The following is an 18,399-nucleotide window of genomic DNA, read 5'->3' on the forward strand; positions in this document are numbered from 1 at the left end:
TATAACGTGCTCTGCCTGGCGCAATGTGTATAACGCGTTCTACCTGGCGCAAAGTGTATAACGTGCTGTACCTGGTGCAAAGTGTATAACGTGCTGTACCTGGTGCAAAGTGTATAACGTGCTGTACTGGTGCAAAGTGTATAACGTGCTGTACCTGGTGCAAAGTGTATAACGTGCTGTACCTGGTGCAAAGTGTATAACGTGCTCTACCTGGTGCAAAGTGTATAACGTGCTCTACCTGGCGCAGTGTGTATAAGCGGCACTACTGTGTGGTGTAATGTGAATTGGCACTATTATGTGGTCACGCCCCTTCCCTTGAAGCCACGCCCCTAAAATTTTGTGGCGCGCATTGCCTGTACTTTTCGGTCTCAGAGGTGGGACACCAATTCACTTTCTGCCTAAGGGCACCAAAATGTCTAGTTACACCTCTGGTGCAGGGTGTCCTGCATGCTACACAGCCCAGCAGCATTGTCGCCCTATCCCCCCCACCTTGCAACACTTTTGTAGTGTCCAAACAAGATTACGTTTAAAAGAACCTTCATTCCGATGAGACCAAGAAAAAGACCGGTAGGACCCCAATTTTCAAAAGTGAGGGGTCTCTGGGACCCACTTTTTTTTGGACTCAGCGCGATCACTGAGCCCTCCAGGCTATATAGGGAATAAGGCTGTGATTTACTGTGCAATACTGCTTTTAAACCTTATTCATTGCAATCTAAATGACACTCTAAATAGTCTCTTTGTTGGGTACTAACGAGGCACTGAGGCCTCAAAGATCACCTACTCAGCTCTTTGTATGGGGATCCTGTAAAACTGCATGTAGAAACATAAATAGAGCAGCCATGGGAGGGGATACGGACACACACCTCTATTACAAAACACTACATTCACTGTAGTAAACCAGAGCAGATGCTTCTGTACAGTTCCAGAATGATTTAACAACATCCCTTTATTACATCTAGATTATGTTCTATGTAAAATAATGTTGCTAATAGTTTACTAAGTATTTTAGCATTTTACACAGGATTTTTATGAGCTTGTTAATGTCTTTGTAGAATACCCCTTTAGCTTTCAGAGTGGTACAGTTCACAGATATATATGTACATACACAACTATATTCCTAAATTCAGTGTTATTTCTTGTGTTTTTTGAAGGTACCTTTCTTATGTTATTTTTTTTAACCAGTTTTTAGAATGGGACATTTTGTGTAGCACTGTTTAATAGGGATGTATGTAGTTGTGTGTCAGGAGACTGCCGGTCACACCTCCTACCCTACACCCCTCCCCCAGAGAATCCCAACAGACGGTATGCCGTCTAGCAGTGACTATTACCACTCGGTGTCCACGACACACACAGAGTGAGAATAGAACCGAGCCCGCAAGGGGCTTGTTGCGGTCGCCCCCCTGTCAGCATTCCGCTGCCGGCGGAGGTATGCTGATGGTCACGCATACCCAACCCATTTAATATGTAAGAAGTGCTCATTATCTTCCTGTTTGTGAAAGCTTACAATCTAAAAAGGTATAAAAGGGAACACGCGAGATATGTGGACTGAGCGTGGTTCAGCTAAAGTGTGGATAATGGAGGAAGTAACAAGAGAAGTGGTAATCAACAGGTCTGGGTGAGTACTTTGAGATGAAAATTCAAATGGTAGGACTGAACAGTTTTCTGAAAGTATCTAGAAAGGATAACATTAAAAATAATACAGACATGATTACATTTCTGTACAGAAGCTTAGAAACAAAGGTTTGGATTTTTTCTTTTATTGCATTGCAGTGTAATTTGCTACACTGATTTATCAAAATAAAAATAATGTGACAAAGAAACTACAGATTCACAAATTGCACCAGTTTTACATGGAAGGCACTATGTTCTGTTTATACCACCACCGCCACCTTGTGGCACAATGTGGAATCATTTATAATGACATTGTACTCTTGCACTTGCCACACAACGCATTTTTTTGCATTATGAATGCAGGAAAAAGTAACATTGCTATGGAATTTAGCATACCGTCTAGCCAGGAATGCAACACTTACACTTGGGAAAACATACTTCATGGCAAAAAAATATAGACTTGTATGCACTGTACTTAAAGGAATGAATTCTAATGAATAGGTCATGCAATAGACGCTGTTAGTGCATTACGAACAACCACATAAGCCTGAGTTCTATTCTTATGGATAACATTTTACACATAAGCCACAGAGTAAAATTATGTCTACAAACTTGGAAATTAAATGTATTAATATTTGACTCTCATATAAAATAGAAAAAAGGTTTAAGTTGATCTTTCATACTTTACACAAAGCACTGTTAAAAAAAAAAAAAAAGCATATAATCTATTTTATGCATACTACACCCGGTGGAGGGGTATGAGCTTTTGCTTCTGAATGTATGGTAAGGAATGAATCTTCATACCAGACACATGCAGAGACAGTACACCACTAATGAGAATCTTTTGGCTTGTACACGAATGCCTGGACAACGCAACTGGATTATTGGTTTCTGAGACAGTCGTTTCCTCCATTGCCTTCTAAAATGATGCATTTCAAAGGAATCCTACTCATCCGCCAAAAATAAAATAAAAAAAACAATATTTTGGCCAAAAGGTATTCACATGAGCAGCATGATATAACATTATGTGCTTTCACAATAGAAGTTTCTTTTTTACTAACATACTACAAGGGGGTGCAGTATGAGTTGCCAGTGGCCAGGATCCCAGGGCCAGCATACAGAGCGTTAATGGGCCCCTTGCGGGTTGGCTATGCACGCCACGCTATTTATTCTCCCTCCAGGGGGGTCATGGACCCCTAAGAGGTAGAATATGTGTGGGCATGCTGGCGGTCTGGATCCCGGCGCCAGTATGCTGGTCCCCAGGATCCCGGCTGGCGGCATACTAAAGACCACCCCCTTCACCAACATTCCATGTGCAGGCACCCTATATGCCTTTCCACCTTCTGTGGAACTGTGACATCATTACCAACCTGGAGGAATAGCAACATTTAACATGACAGAAAAGAAGCAGCTGCTCCATTTCAGCAGCCGGTCCCAATGTTGAGACACCACAGGGAACACTGAATGAGTGACAGTATCACACATGCGCCCTCATCCCTGGTGCCCTGCCTAGGTTCACTGACTGGTAGAGCAGGTCCTGTGAACATTACATGATAATGTATATGGTGTGTACCACAATGCTGTGCTTCAATATAACATTCATCCAGGGGATCTTACAAGCTACAACATCTCATACACATGGGTATTCATTCTAAGTCATTAAGGTGCGTTCGTGAAGTTCATAAAACAAGCTTTTGACTCTGATAAACCAAAACATAACATACATGAATAGACTTGTACATGCACACTTTCACACAAGTGTTATTCTGTTGATTTACTATAAAACATACATTTTTCTGTTTGTTGGTCATCTTCATTACAAATGATAACGTTTTGCTTTAGTTATGACTTAAATGCATAATTATATATTCCCTTTGCTTCACATGTAAACAACTTGTATTTCTGTACAGCTGATGTTTCCCCAGAGGGTCATATACTGTAGGATTGATAGATCACCAATTTTACAAATTGAATGGATTACGGTAGCAATTGTTAATTCAGAAGGCACTTAATACATAATAAGTATCACACTTGGGTATGCTGTGCTTTGTAACATGAAGCAATATACAGTACATCTTTCTGTGTCACAGAGAACAGAAGAACAGTTATATCTGTACAAATTGTCTGAGTCTTTAGTAAGTGGTTGAAGTAAGAAATTCCCTTTTCAGAATCCTCTTTGGAATAGACATTCATATTGAGTTGCCTAAAATGTGAAAACAGGCGAAGACCGTCTTGTTTACGGACAGCTCACGTTTATAAAGCCTTATTCATAACCTAGGACTCCATCTTGAATTTGAAGTGCAATCTTAGTGTTGAGGACAGTTTTCAGTAAGTGAAGTATTCCCAGGCATCCTGTGATCGTGCATCTCTTCCTTAGCTTCTCTGTGCCCTATTAGTCCTCACTGCCCAGTCTTGAACTGTACCACTGGCAAATATGGCAAAGATGATGGCTCCAAAAACATTAATGGCAGCAGCAATGTAGAAAACTATTTGCCACTGTGCAACGGTGTTCTGTACAAAAACAACAAATTAGCATCACTCATTGGTATGATAATTCTACAACTCTATAGTGGGAGGAATCATGGCTTCAATCTACTGACATATTTATAATGGGCCTGATTCAGAGTAGTACGCAAACCTAATTGTTTGCATACTACTCCGACTGTTGTGGGTCTGCGCATGTGCAGAACAGATCCAGCATTGTCACGCATAGTTCCCCAAACTGCAGCACGGTTGACATGAACGCTGGGACTAATATATTACAATTAGTTTTAGTATGATTTACAATCAATTTGCTGATGCTGATAAATGAAAAAAACACTGTGTGCCATGTATATGCAGTGAGCTGTGGCATCTGGACGTAGAAAACACTTTGGGGATATCAACTGAGAACATATGTGTGACTGTGAGGCCGGTGCTAGGGTGTTTTGCCCCCTCCTGCAAACTATAAATTTGCGCCCTCCCATACTTTACTAAAGGTCAGCTCACGGCTAAGGTGCAATGCACACAACAGCATCGTCACCTACGCACATTATGCACACAGCAGCAGCGTCGCCTACGCACAATGCACACAGCAGCGTCGCCTACGCACAATGCACACAGCAGCGTCGCCTACGCACAATTCACACAGCAGCGTCGCCTACGCACAATGCACACAGCAGCGTCGCCTACGCACAATTCACACAGCAGCGTCGCCTACGCACAATGCACACAGCAGCGTCGCCTACGCAAAATGCACACAGCAGCATCGCCTACACAAAATGCACACAGCAGCAGCGTCGCCTACGCACAGTGCACACAGCAGCAGCGTCGCCTACGCACAGTGCACACAGCAGCAGCGTCACCTACACACAATGCACACAGCAGCAGCGTCACCTACGCACAATGCACACAGCAGCAGCGCCGCCTACGCATAATGCACACAGCAGCAGCGTCGCCTACGCACAGAGCACACAGCAGCGTCGCCTACGCACAGAGCACACAGCAGCAGCGTCGCCTACGCACAGTGCACACAGCAGCAGCGTCGCCTACGCACAATGCACACAGCAGCAGCGTCACCTACGCACAATGCACACAGCAGCAGCGTCACCTACGCACAATGTACACAGCAGCAGCGTCGCCTACGCACAATGCACACAGCAGCAGCGTCGCCTACGCACAATGCACACAGCAGCAGCGTCGCCTACGCATAATGCACACAGCAGCAGCGTCGCCTACGCACAGAGCACACAGCAGCAGCGTCGCCTACGCACAATGCACACAGCAGCAGCGTCGCCTACGCACAATGCACACAGCAGCAGCGTCGCCTACGCACAATGCACACAGCAGCAGCGTCGCCTACGCACAATGCACACAGCAGCAGCGTCGCCTACGCACAATGCACACAGCAGCAGCGTCGCCTACGCACAATGCACACAGCAGCAGCGTCGCCTACGCACACAGCAGCAGCGTCGCCTACGCACAATGCACACAGCAGCAGCGTCGCCTACGCACAATGCACACAGCAGCAGCGTCGCCTACGCACAATGCACACAGCAGCAGCGTCGCCTACGCACAATGCACACAGCAGCAGCGTCGCCTACGCACAATGCAGCAGCGTCGCCTACGCACAATGCACACAGCAGCAGCGTCGCCTACGCACAATGCACACAGCAGCAGCGTCGCCTACGCACAGAGCACACAGCAGCAGCGTCGCCTACGAACACAGCAGCAGCGTCGCCTACACACAATGCACACAGCAGCAGCGTTGCCTATGCACAATGCACACAGCAGCAGCGTCGCCTACGCACAGAGCACACAGCAGCAGCGTCGCCTACGCACAGTGCACACAGCAGCAGCGTCGCCTACGCACAATGCACACAGCAGCAGCGTCGCCTACGCACAATGCACACAGCAGCAGCGTCGCCTACGCACAATGCACACAGCAGCAGCGTCGCCTACACACAATGCACACAGCAGCAGCGTCGCCTACACACATAATGCACACAGTACTGGTGCCACACACATATACATCAGTGCAAGCCTACACACACACACACACACACACACACACACACACACACACACACACACACACACACACACACACACACACACACACACACACACACCAGCTTTTAAACAATCACATGCTAATGTAGGGTATTTTTCTGTTTAAAATACTAGTTTGAGATGTAATTTAGGAGGGAATTCAATTAGGCATAGTAATTTACAGCCTGCTAATAGATGCAGTGGGGCTATTCAATTAGCCCTGAAGGCTGCCCGCAGTCTGCCATTAATGGGGATATTTTGAGTCTGAGCAGGCTCGAAAATAAATCCTTGATAAATAGCCTGTTTTCAGGTGTTGTGACCGTGTTAACACATAATGCCACCTGCTTCCTCTCCCCATCTTCCACTCTCTCTGTCACCCACTTCCTCTCCCCTGCATCCCCCTGTCTCTTCCCTACTACCCACTGACTACCCAGTCACCACCTGCCTCTGCGTCACCCAGAGCCTCGCTCGCTGTCACCCACTGCCTCTCCCTGTGGGGTGGAATAAGGTGGGTGGGGGGTGGCAAGAGCATATTTTTGTACCTGTGTCAACCACTTGGAAGTTCTGACACTGGAATAGTCATATAATAGGAGAGCACTCAAAGTTTGCTGTTTACAATAAAATGTTGCGTGACTATTTACAGCTCAACTTGCACTTATGGTAAACATACTATCCCATGACTGAAACAGAAACATTACTATTATTACAATACTTACTTCATGAGTTAAACTTTTGGCAATAACTGGACCGACCATTCCAGGAATTGTGGCAAATGTGTTTGTGATTCCAAGTAACAGCCCAGCAAATCTGCAAAACATTAATCAGGTCAAATTATTTCAAATCAAATTGCTCATTTTTACAATTCGATATTAAAAACTGCCAAGGTCCATGGTTAACAAGTGCCTGCGTACTTTCCTTCAGACCCCAATATCAAAGCTCACAAAGCACGGTCCTTTACAACTCTCACCAATAACTTTTAGATGGTAGATGGTGCAACAAAAATGTAATTCTTTTGTTGCGATAATGATATTGCTTAGCTGCTCACTTAATCTAATGTTTAATCCTAGACTAATTGGGGAAGTGTTCAGATTTATTTCAATGGCAGTTAGCAATGGAATATATTAAACAATATAAATCAGTTTCAAATTCTATGTTTAATATTATGAAAGAGACATCACAGGACTTACACAATTCAAAACCATGTTAGGATGATCTTTTTTAAACTAAAATAACGTGAAGGTTTTTTTTTCACCCTTTTCACATTATTTTAGTTTCACAAATATTATCACAGGGCTTTTGGAGGAGATTTAAAAAAAAAAATATCCTCTATATCCTAAAATTTGCATCAACTCTGATGGGAAATGTGATCAGCACAGATTTAACAAACTTCTATCATTACATGTTTTCAGACCAAGCGCTTCTAAAATAACGCCATCTTCAGATTATGGGGCGTATTCATTTAGTGCCGGTTCTTTCGTCCAGGCGGAAAACAGCACTTTTCGGCTGTTTATAGGTCAAATTTACATTCAACCTATTCAATGCCTGTGCTGTTTTTTCGACTGGAGGAAAATACCGTCACGGACGAAAACCACGTGGATTGGCGAATTCGCCGCCGATTCACGTGTTTTGGCGAATTTGCAGGTGTGTTCGCCCGTTTTTGGGTCCATTTTCTCCCATGCCGAATTGTCTACAAAAAAACCTGAAAAGGCATGGGAGAAAAATGATTCCAAAATGTCCGAAAACGCCCGCAATTGAATACACTAATGTCGAATTAGTGCAGTTTTTTCGGCTAGCAGAAGAAAATGGCACTAAATGAATACGCCCTTATGTTTTTAGATGCTTCCGTCAGTTTCCCATAGCTCTGCCCTTCCTGACATCTGACAAGCAGAGCAGATACCGAAGGTGGCATCTGTGATCAGCCTGTGTGTATCACAGACGGATCCGGTATGATATACCAATGAAAGGGATGCCGGCGGTCAGAATGCAGACAGTGGCATCCCGACCATTAGAATACAGACTGCCACCCAAAAAGTACCCTAACCCTCCCATGACCCTACCCTAACCCTCCCTGGTGGTGCCTAACCCTAACCCTCCCTTCCCCGCTGCCTAAACCTAACCTCCCCTTGTAAGTGCCTAACCCTAACCCCACCTCCCTGGTACCTTACAACCCCCTTCCCGTCCCTGCTCCCTAACGCCCCTTCTAATGTCTAAACTTAACCTCCTGGAAGTTCCTGATCCCTGTCGGGATTTTGATGCCGGCATTGTGCCACCGGTCGGGATTCCGGCGTCGGTATTTTGGCCGCCAGGATCCCGTCCGTCAGCATTGTAACTACATCCCTCATAGACAACAGGCTGCATGCATACAGAAAATAGATAATAATAATAATAAAATTATACACACATATACGCACACGGGGATCCACTGCACTCACCATTCCCAGGAGAGGGGTGCGCTCATGTACTCCCCACCCCTAGGTTGGGGTGCGGTGGGCTGTGACTACCTAACTCAGATGTACCTATACAGAGAACCCTGCTCTCTCCTTAGCAGCTTCATTCACCTTAATGCTTTAGTATACACCTGAATAAACAATGGGGTTTTGCTTTATGAACTGCTCACCTGCCAACACCAGTCTGTTGACAGGTGAGATGTAAACCAGGTAAGCACACTTGTGTAGTTGTGTTAGTTGTGTTGGTGACTGTCTTGCCTTTTAAAAGCCATAAGTGTGGCAGGTAAGCTTTAAACTAGGTAAGCACATTTTGCCCTATGAGACAGCAGTAGCCAGGTACCTAAAAAAAAAAAATCTATGTGAAAGTTTATGCAAGAGTAGGACTTGCGGTGAAATGGGGTCCCGTGGAGTGGACCACAAGCTTACATGCATTGTACAATTCATAAACCAAAACCCCATTGTTTATTCAGGTGTATACTAAAGCATTAAGGTGAATGAAGCTGCAAAGGAGAGTGCAGGGTTCTGTGTGTGTGTGTGTGTGTGTGTGTGTGTGTATGATATATATATATATATATATATATATATATATATATACACACACACACACATACATACACACATATTCACACACACACATACACCATACACACATGTATTGTTATATAGCTTACCTGCACCCAGGGATCTCTGATCGGTGGGCCGTTGTTGTATCCTGATCAGCTGAAGTTATGTTGTCAGCTGAGGTGCAATGAAAGTCCTGGTCGGCATCTCAGCTGACCACACAGCTCAGTTGATTGGGTTACTGAAGCAGACCACTGATCAGAGATCCCCGGGTGAAGGTATGTTTATTTCTATAATTTTTTATTCTAAACAACTATTTTCTTTATGCCAGCAGCCTGTGTCCTATCACACACACACATGCTGTATGCTCCATCTCCACACTATGCATTGCCTTACTGGACAGGACAGAAAATGAAGATTTTCACCTTTGCGAAACCCTGATGCGGTCACATCGCTGGGATAAAGCTTTTTCGTAATGTATGTCCCAAAACCTCATTGTGGATTCATCCTCGTGATGCAATATTAAATAAGATTTTACTTACCGATAAATCTATTTCTCGTAGTCCGTAGTGGATGCTGGGGACTCCGTCAGGACCATGGGGAATAGCGGCTCCGCAGGAGACAGGGCACAAAAGTAAAGCTTTAGGATCAGGTGGTGTGCACTGGCTCCTCCCCCCATGACCCTCCTCCAAGCCTCAGTTAGGATACCGTGCCCGGACGAGCGTACACAATAAGGAAGGATATTGAATCCCGGGTAAGACTCATACCAGCCACACCAATCACACCGTACAACTTGTGATCTGAACCCAGTTAACAGTATGACAAACGTAGGAGCCTCTGAACAGACGGCTCACAACAATAACAACCCGATTTTTTTGTAACAATAACTATGTACAAGTATTGCAGACAATCCGCACTTGGGATGGGCGCCCAGCATCCACTACGGACTACGAGAAATAGATTTACCGGTAAGTAAAATCTTATTTTCTCTGACGTCCTAAGTGGATGCTGGGGACTCCGTCAGGACCATGGGGATTATACCAAAGCTCCCAAACGGGCGGGAGAGTGCGGATGACTCTGCAGCACCGAATGAGAGAACTCCAGGTCCTCTTTAGCCAGGGTATCAAATTTGTAGAATTTTACAAACGTGTTCTCCCCCGACCACGTAGCAGCTCGGCAGAGTTGTAACGCCGAGACCCCCCGGGCAGCCGCCCAGGATGAGCCCACTTTCCTTGTGGAATGGGCCTTGACAGATTTTGGTTGTGGCAAGCCTGCCACAGAATGTGCAAGTTGAATTGTGTTACAAATCCAACGAGCAATCGTCTGCTTAGAAGCAGGAGCACCCAGCTTGTTGGGTGCATACAATATAAACAGCGAGTCAGACTTTCTGACTCCAGCCGTTCTTGAAATATATATTTTCAATGCCCGGACCACGTCCAACAACTTGGAATCCTCCAAATCGTTAGTAGCCGCAGGCACCACAATAGGCTGGTTCAGGTGAAACGCTGACACCACCTTAGGCAGAAAATGAGGACGCGTCCGCAGTTCTGCCCTGTCCGAATGGAAAATCAGATATGGGCTCTTATATGATAAAGCCGCTAATTCTGATACTCTCCTGGCTGAAGCCAGGGCCAGTAGCATGGTTACTTTCCATGTAAGATATTTCAACTCCACCGATTTGAGTGGCTCAAACCAATGGGATTTGAGAAAATCCAAAACTACATTAAGATCCCACGGTGCCACTGGGGGCACAAACGGGGGCTGTATATGTAGTACTCCTTTTACAAAAGTCTGGACTTCAGGAACTGAAGCCAATTCTTTCTGGAAGAAAATCGACAGGGCCGAAATTTGAACCTTAATGGACCCCAATTTGAGGCCCATAGACAATCCTGTTTGCAGGAAATGTAGGAATCGACCCAGTTGAAATTCCTCCGTGGGGGCCTTCCTGGCCTCACACCACGCAACATATTTTCTCCAAATGCGGTGATAATGTTGTGCAGTCACCTCCTTCCTGGCTTTTACCAGTGTAGGAATGACCTCTTCCGGAATGCCTTTTTCCCTTAGAATTCGGCGTTCAACCGCCATGCCGTCAAACGCAGCCGCGGTAAGTCTTGGAATAGACACGGTCCCTGCTGAAGCAGGTCCCGTCTTAGAGGTAGAGGCCACGGATCCTCCGTGAGCATCTCTTGAAGTTCCGGGTACCAAGTTCTTCTTGGCCAATCCGGAGCCACGAGTATCGTTCTTACTCCCCTTTGCCGTATAATTCTCAGTACTTTTGGTATGAGAGGCAGAGGAGGGAACACATACACTGACTGGAACACCCACGGTGTTACCAGAGCGTCCACAGCTATTGCCTGAGGGTCTCTTGACCTGGCGCAATACCTGTCCAGTTTTTTGTTGAGGCGGGACGCCATCATATCCACCTTTGGTTTTTCCCAACGGTTCACAATCATGTGGAAGACTTCTGGATGAAGTCCCCACTCTCCCGGGTGTAGATCGTGTCTGCTGAGGAAGTCTGCTTCCCAGTTGTCCACTTCCGGAATGAACACTGCTGACAGTGCTATCACATGATCTTCCGCCCAGCGAAGAATCCTTGCAGCTTCTGCCATTGCTGTCCTGCTTCTTGTGCCGCCCTGTCTGTTTACGTGGGCGACTGCCGTGATGTTGTCCGACTGGATCAACACCGGCTGACCCTGAAGCAGGGGTTTTGCCAGACTTAGAGCATTGTAAATCGCTCTTAGCTCCAGTATATTTATGTGAAAAGACATCTCCAGGCTTGACCATACTCCCTGGAAGTTTCTTCCCTGTGTGACCGCTCCCCAGCCTCTCAGACTGGCATCCGTGGTCACCAGGACCCAGTCCTGTATGCCGAATCTGCGGCCCTCTAACAGATGAGCACTCTGCAACCACCACAGAAGAGACACCCTTGTCCGTGGTGATAAGGTTATCCGCTGGTGCATCTGCAGATGCGATCCGGACCATTTGTCCAACAGATCCCACTGAAAAGTTCGTGCGTGGAATCTGCCGAATGGAATCGCTTCGTAAGAAGCCACCATCTTTCCCAGGACTCTTGTGCATTGATGCACAGACACTTTTCCTGGTTTTAGGAGGTTCCTGACAAGTTTGGATAACTCCTTGGCTTTCTCCTCCGGAAGAAACACCTTTTTCTGAACCGTGTCCAGAATCATTCCCAGGAACAGCAGACGTGTTGTCGGTGTCAACTGAGATTTTGGAAAATTCAGAATCCACCCGTGTTGTTGCAGCACTAATTGGGTTAGTGCTACTCCGTCCTCCAGCTGTTCTCTGGACCTTGCCCTTATCAGGAGATCGTCCAAGTAAGGGATAATTAATACGCCTCTTCTTCGAAGAAGAATCATCATTTCGGCCATTACCTTGGTAAAGACCCGAGGTGCCGTGGACAATCCAAACGGCAGCGTCTGAAACTGATAATGACAGTTTTGCACCACGAACCTGAGGTACCCTTGATGTGAAGGGCAAATTGGGACATGCAGGTAAGCATCCTTTATGTCCAGGGACACCATAAAGTCCCCTTCTTCCAGATTCGCTATCACTGCTCTGAGTGACTCCATCTTGAATTTGAATTTCTGTATGTACAGGTTCAAAGATTTCAGATTTAGAATAGGTCTTACCGAGCCGTCCGGCTTCGGTACCACAAATAGCGTGGAGTAATACCCTTTTCCTTGTTGTAGGAGGGGTACCTTGACTATCACCTGCTGAGAAAACAGCTTGTGAATGGCTTCCAATACCGTCGCCCTGTCTGAGGGAGACGTTGGCAAAGCAGACTTTAGGAACCGGCGAGGGGGAGACTTCTCGAATTCCAACCTGTAACCCTGAGATACTACCTGCAGGATCCAGGGGTCCACCTGTGAGCAAGCCCACTGTGCGCTGAAATTCTTGAGTCGACCCCCCACCGCTCCTGAGTCCGCTTGTAAAGCCCCAGCGTCATGCTGAGGGCTTTGCAGAACCCTGGGAGGGCTTCTGTTCCTGGGCAGGGGCTGCTTGCTGTCCTCTCTTACCCCTTCCTCTGCCCCGGGGCAGATATGACTGTCCTTTTGCCCGCTTGTTCTTATAGGACCGAAAGGACTGCGGCTGAAAAGACTGTGTCTTTTTCTGTTGGGAGGGGGTCTGAGGTAAAAAGGTGGATTTTCCGGCAGTTGCCGTGGCCACCAGATCCGATAGACCGACGCCAAATAATTCCTCCCCTTTATACGGCAATACTTCCATATGTCGTTTAGAATCCGCATCACCTGACCACTGTCGCGTCCATAAACTTCTTCTGGCAGATATGGACATCGCATTTACTCTCGATGCCAGAGTGCAAATATCCCTCTGAGCATCTCGCATATAAAGAAAAGCATCCTTTAATTGCTCTATAGTCAATAAAATACTGTCCCTATCCAGGGTATCAATATTTTCAGTCAGGGAATCCGACCAGACCACCCCAGCACTGCACATCCAGGCTGAGGCGATGGCTGGTCGCAGTATAACACCAGTATGTGTGTATATACTTTTTAGGGTAGTTTCCAGCCTCCTATCAGCTGGATCCTTGAGGGCGGCCGTATCAGGAGACGGTAACGCCACTTGTTTTGATAAGCGTGTGAGCGCCTTATCCACCCTAGGGGGTGTTTCCCAGCGCGCCCTAACCTCTGGCGGGAAAGGGTATAATGCCAATAACTTTTTTGAAATTAGCACTTTTCTATCCCACGCTTCATCACATACATCATTCAATTCCTCTGATTCAGGAAAAACTACAGGTAGTTTTTTCACCCCCCACATAATACCCCTTTTTGTGGTACTTGCAGTATCAGAGATATGCAAAGCCTCCTTCATTGCCGTGATCATATAACGTGTGGCCCTACTTGAAAATACGTTTGTTTCTTCACCGTCGACACTAGATTCAGTGTCCGTGTCTGGGTCTGTGTCGACCGACTGAGGTAAAGGGCGTTTTACAGCCCCTGACGGTGTCTGAGACGCCTGGGCAGGTACCAACTGGTTTTCCGGCCGTCTCATGTCGTCAACTGATTTTTGTAATGTGCTGACATTATCACGTAATTCCATAAACAAAGCCATCCATTCCGGTGTCGACTCCCTGGGGGGTGACATCACCATTATCGGCAATTGCTCTGCCTCCACACCAACATCGTCCTCATACTGTCACAACTGAGGGCCTGAGCTGACGGGAGGCAGCCTCAGTTGTAGGGGCTGAGATGTACCGGAACCTGGGAGGTTGTATCAGACCCCTGGACATGTAAGTAACATGAATAATAACTGCCCGAAGGCGTGACCACGACAACTTGGATAAAAGTCAATGATGTTTATTATGACAACTCCGCAACACAGCAGCAATAAAAGAAAACGTAAAAAGTCAGCAAAGAATAAATACAGTTCCTGGGTACTACAGGATGGCAGGAGCCACAGGGCACTGGTAGTGTGAGATAGTTCTTATGATCTTCTAGATGGAAAGTCCTTGCCAGGCCCGACTGTAGCAATGGAGATAACCCAGGATTGTGCCAGCTGGTGTTCCAGGAAAAGCTGGGTTGCTGAAGATAAAACAGCTGCTGTGGATACTGGCTGGAACCAGACTGTTGTTAGTACGGAGTGGATACTGGCTGGAACCAGTTAAATAATAAATGAACTTGGGAGCGATGAAATATGAACTGAAATGTAGAACTTGAGAGCGGAGAAATAATAATACCGGTGGAGAGTGGTAAAGTGTAGAAAGGACACCGGCCCTTTAAGAGAAGCTGTACTCTGCTGGAAGCTGAGCTGGAAGCAGGTAAGGCTGTAGCTGGAAACAGATGAATCCACAATGGGTTGGAGAGTCAGGCTACACCGCAGGTGGAATGCTGGTGCGGGTCTCTATGGTGGAAGTCTTGAGACAGGAGCTGGAACCTGGAAGACAATCACAGGAGAGAGACAAACAGGAACTAGGTTTGACAACCAAAGCACTGACGCCTTCCTTGCTCAGGCACAGTGTATTTATACCTGCAGCAAGGAAGGGATTGGCTAGGCAATTATGCAGATTATCAATACTGAGAACAGATTGGTGGAAATGATCAGCTGACAGAATCCAAGATGGCTGCGCCCATGCAGACACTTGGAGGGAAGTTTGGTTTGTAATCCATGTGGTAATGAAAACAGTAATGGCGGCGCCGGCCACCGGAGACAGGAGGCGCCAGGCTGACAGATGCACATCCAACCACGCGGACACAGCGGAGGCCGCGGCTGACGTAATCGCCACTCAGACACTCTGCATGCAGAAGTTCAGGGACGGCGGCGGAGGCCGCGGGAGACGCCATGCCAGGTGTAATATGGCGTTTACTGTGACAGCGTCCCAGAGTGACAGGAGAGGATACAGGAATGTACACATCAGGATAACAGATGGAATCCGGTCCTGGAGCGCTGAGCCAGCCTTAGGAGGCATCTGATGGGTAAGAAATGGCGTCCAGATACCCGGATCGTGACAGCACCCCCCCCTTTAGGAGTGGCCCCAGGACACTTCTTTGGCTTTTGAGAAAACTTGGAATGGAATCTCCGGACCAAGGCAGGAGCATGGACATCAGAAGCATTGGTCCATGAACGTTCCTCAGGACCATAACCTTTCCAGTCAATAAGATATTGTAGTTGACCGTAACGGTGACGTGAGTCCAGGATCTTGGCCACTTCATACTCAACGCCTCGTTGAGTTTGGACTTTCGGAGTTGGAGGAAGTGAGGAATGAAACCGATTCAAGATCAGCGGTTTCAACAGGGAAACATGGAATGTCCTGGGTATTTTTAAGAAGGGAGGCAACTGGAGTCTGTAAGCAACAGGATTGATGACTTGTTCAATCTTGAAAGGACCGATATAGCGAGGTGCAAACTTCATACTGGGAACTCTTAACCTCAAATTCTTCGTGGATAACCATACCCGATCACCCACCTTGAGAGCAGGAACTGCTCGACGCTTCTTATCCGCAAACTTCTTGTACCTGAACGATGCCTTGAGCAGAGCTGATCGTACGCTCTTCCAGATATTGGCAAACTGATGCAAGGTGATATCCACTGCGGGGACAGAAGTTGCTGGAAGCGGTTGGAACTCAGGGACTTTATGGTGGAATCCAAAGTTAGTGAAGAATGGTGTTGAAGCAGATGAAGAATGATACTGGTTGTTATGACAGAACTCGGCCCAGGGAAGTAATTGAACCCAGTCATCTTGAGAGGAGGACACATAGATGCGGAGGAAGGCCTCCAAGTCCTGATTCACCCTCTCGGTTTGACCACTGGTCTGAGGATGGTAAGCCGTGGAAAACTTTAGCTTGACTTGGAGGACTTGACATAAACTTCGCCAGAATTTGGCTGTGAATTGAACTCCTCGATCTGAGATAATTTCTTCAGGAAGACCGTGGAGTCGGAAGATCTCTTGTATGAATACTTGAGCCAACTTGGAAGCTGACGGAAGACCGGTGAGAGGAATGAAGTGTGCCATCTTGGTGAACCGGTCAACTACCACCCAGATGGTATTGAACTTGTTGCACATGGGTAAGTCTGTAATGAAATCCATCGACAAGTGGGTCCATGGTCGACGGGGAACGGAAAGTGGAACCAGTTGCCCCGCAGGCGACTGGCGGGATACTTTATGTTGGGCACACTTTGGGCAAGATGCAATAAACTCCAAGACGTCCTTTTTCAGAGTTGGCCACCAATAGGACCTAGAGATAAACTCCAGGGTTTTTTGGATACCTGTATGTCCGGCAAAACGGGAAGCATGGGCCCAATGCATGAGCTTCTTCCTTAGCATCGGCTTCACAAAACTTTTCCCTGATGGGGGCGTAGAGTCCATCCCTACCGTGGAGAATGCCAACGGATTTATAATAGGATGCTTGTCTGAAGACTCTGACTCATTTTCTTGCTCCCATGAGCGGGAAAGGGCATCGGCCTTGCGATTCTGAGAGCCCGGACAGAACTGGAGTTTAAAGTCGAACCTGGAAAAGAAAAGTGCCCATCTGGCCTGACGAGGGTTGACACATTGTGCGCCCTTCAGGTATAAAAGGTTCTTGTGGTCTGTAAGTATGGTGATTGAATGAGAAGCTCCCTCCAACAGATACCTCCACTCTTCTAGAGCGAGCTTGATGGCTAGCAACTCCTGGTCGCCAATGGCATAGTTGCGCTCAGCTGGGGAGAACTTCCGGGAGAAGAAACTGCAAGGGTGTAAATGGCCATCTTTAGCCCTCTGAGATAACACCGCTCCTACTCCAACGGAGGAGGCATCCACCTCTAAGATGAAAGGAGAGTCGATGTCAGGCTGTTTCAGAACAGGCGCAGAGATGAACCTTTGTTTTAAAAGATGAAATGCTTGCATGGCTTCTTCAGACCACTTGGACGGGTTAGCACCCTTCTTAGTGAAAGCAGTAATAGGCGCCACAATGGTGGAAAAGTCTCGTATAAACTTTCGGTAATAGTTGGCGAACCCTAAGAACCTCTGAACCCCTTTGAGGGTTAAGGGTACCGGCCAATTTTGGATTGCTTGTAGTTTCTCAGGATCCATCTCTAGTCCGGAACCGGACACAATGTACCCTAGAAACGGAATGGACTTGACTTCAAAGACGCATTTTTCTAATTTGCAATAGAGATGATTGACACGGAGACGGGACAGAACCTCTTTAACCCAAAAACGATGTTCCTCTAAATCGTTGGCAAAAATGAGGATATCGTCTAGATAGACCACGACATGACGGTATAGAATGTCTCTGAAGATCTCATTGACAAAATGCTGGAAGACAGCTGGAGCATTGCTCAATCCGAAGGGCATGACGAGGTACTCATAATGTCCGTCACGGGTGTTAAAGGCGGTCTTCCACTCGTCACCCTCACGGATCCGGATGAGATTGTATGCACCTCGCAAGTCCAGCTTTGTAAAGATGGTAGCTCCGCTAACTCTGTCAAAGAGCTCAGTAATCAGGGGTAAAGGATAACGGTTCTTGATGGTAATGTCGTTCAAACCTCTGTAGTCGATGCACGGCCGCAGACCACCATCTTTCTTTTTTACAAAAAAGAAGCCTGCGCCGGCTGGAGAAGAAGAAGGTCGAATGAACCCCTTTGCTAGGTTCTCTTTAATATATTCCTCCATAGAATGCGTCTCAGGCAGAGACAACGGATAAGTTCGGCCTCGAGGTGGAACCTTCCCTGGAACGAGATCAATCGGACAGTCCCATTCTCTATGAGGAGGAAGGATATCAGCAGAAGCTTTA

At 46.8% G+C, this 18,399-nt stretch overlaps 1 protein-coding gene across 3 annotated transcripts in view; it reads right to left on the reverse strand.

The window, feature by feature from the left end:
• Positions 1-1,741: 1,741 nt before the first annotated feature.
• Positions 1,742-18,399, reverse strand: part of SLC17A5 (solute carrier family 17 member 5) — a 108,336-nt gene continuing 91,678 nt past the window's right edge. For all 3 annotated transcript variants that reach the window (XM_063916816.1, XM_063916817.1, XM_063916818.1), the window contains exons 10-11: positions 6,858-6,948; positions 1,742-4,122 (exon numbers count right to left, since the gene is read on the reverse strand). In XM_063916816.1, the coding sequence (XP_063772886.1) occupies positions 3,985-4,122; positions 6,858-6,948 (229 nt within the window). In that variant the 3' untranslated portion in view covers positions 1,742-3,984. The remainder of the gene's footprint in view (positions 4,123-6,857; positions 6,949-18,399) is intronic.

The sequence above is a fragment of the Pseudophryne corroboree genome, chromosome 4 (genome assembly GCF_028390025.1).
Source record: "Pseudophryne corroboree isolate aPseCor3 chromosome 4, aPseCor3.hap2, whole genome shotgun sequence".
NCBI lineage: Eukaryota > Metazoa > Chordata > Amphibia > Anura > Myobatrachidae > Pseudophryne > Pseudophryne corroboree.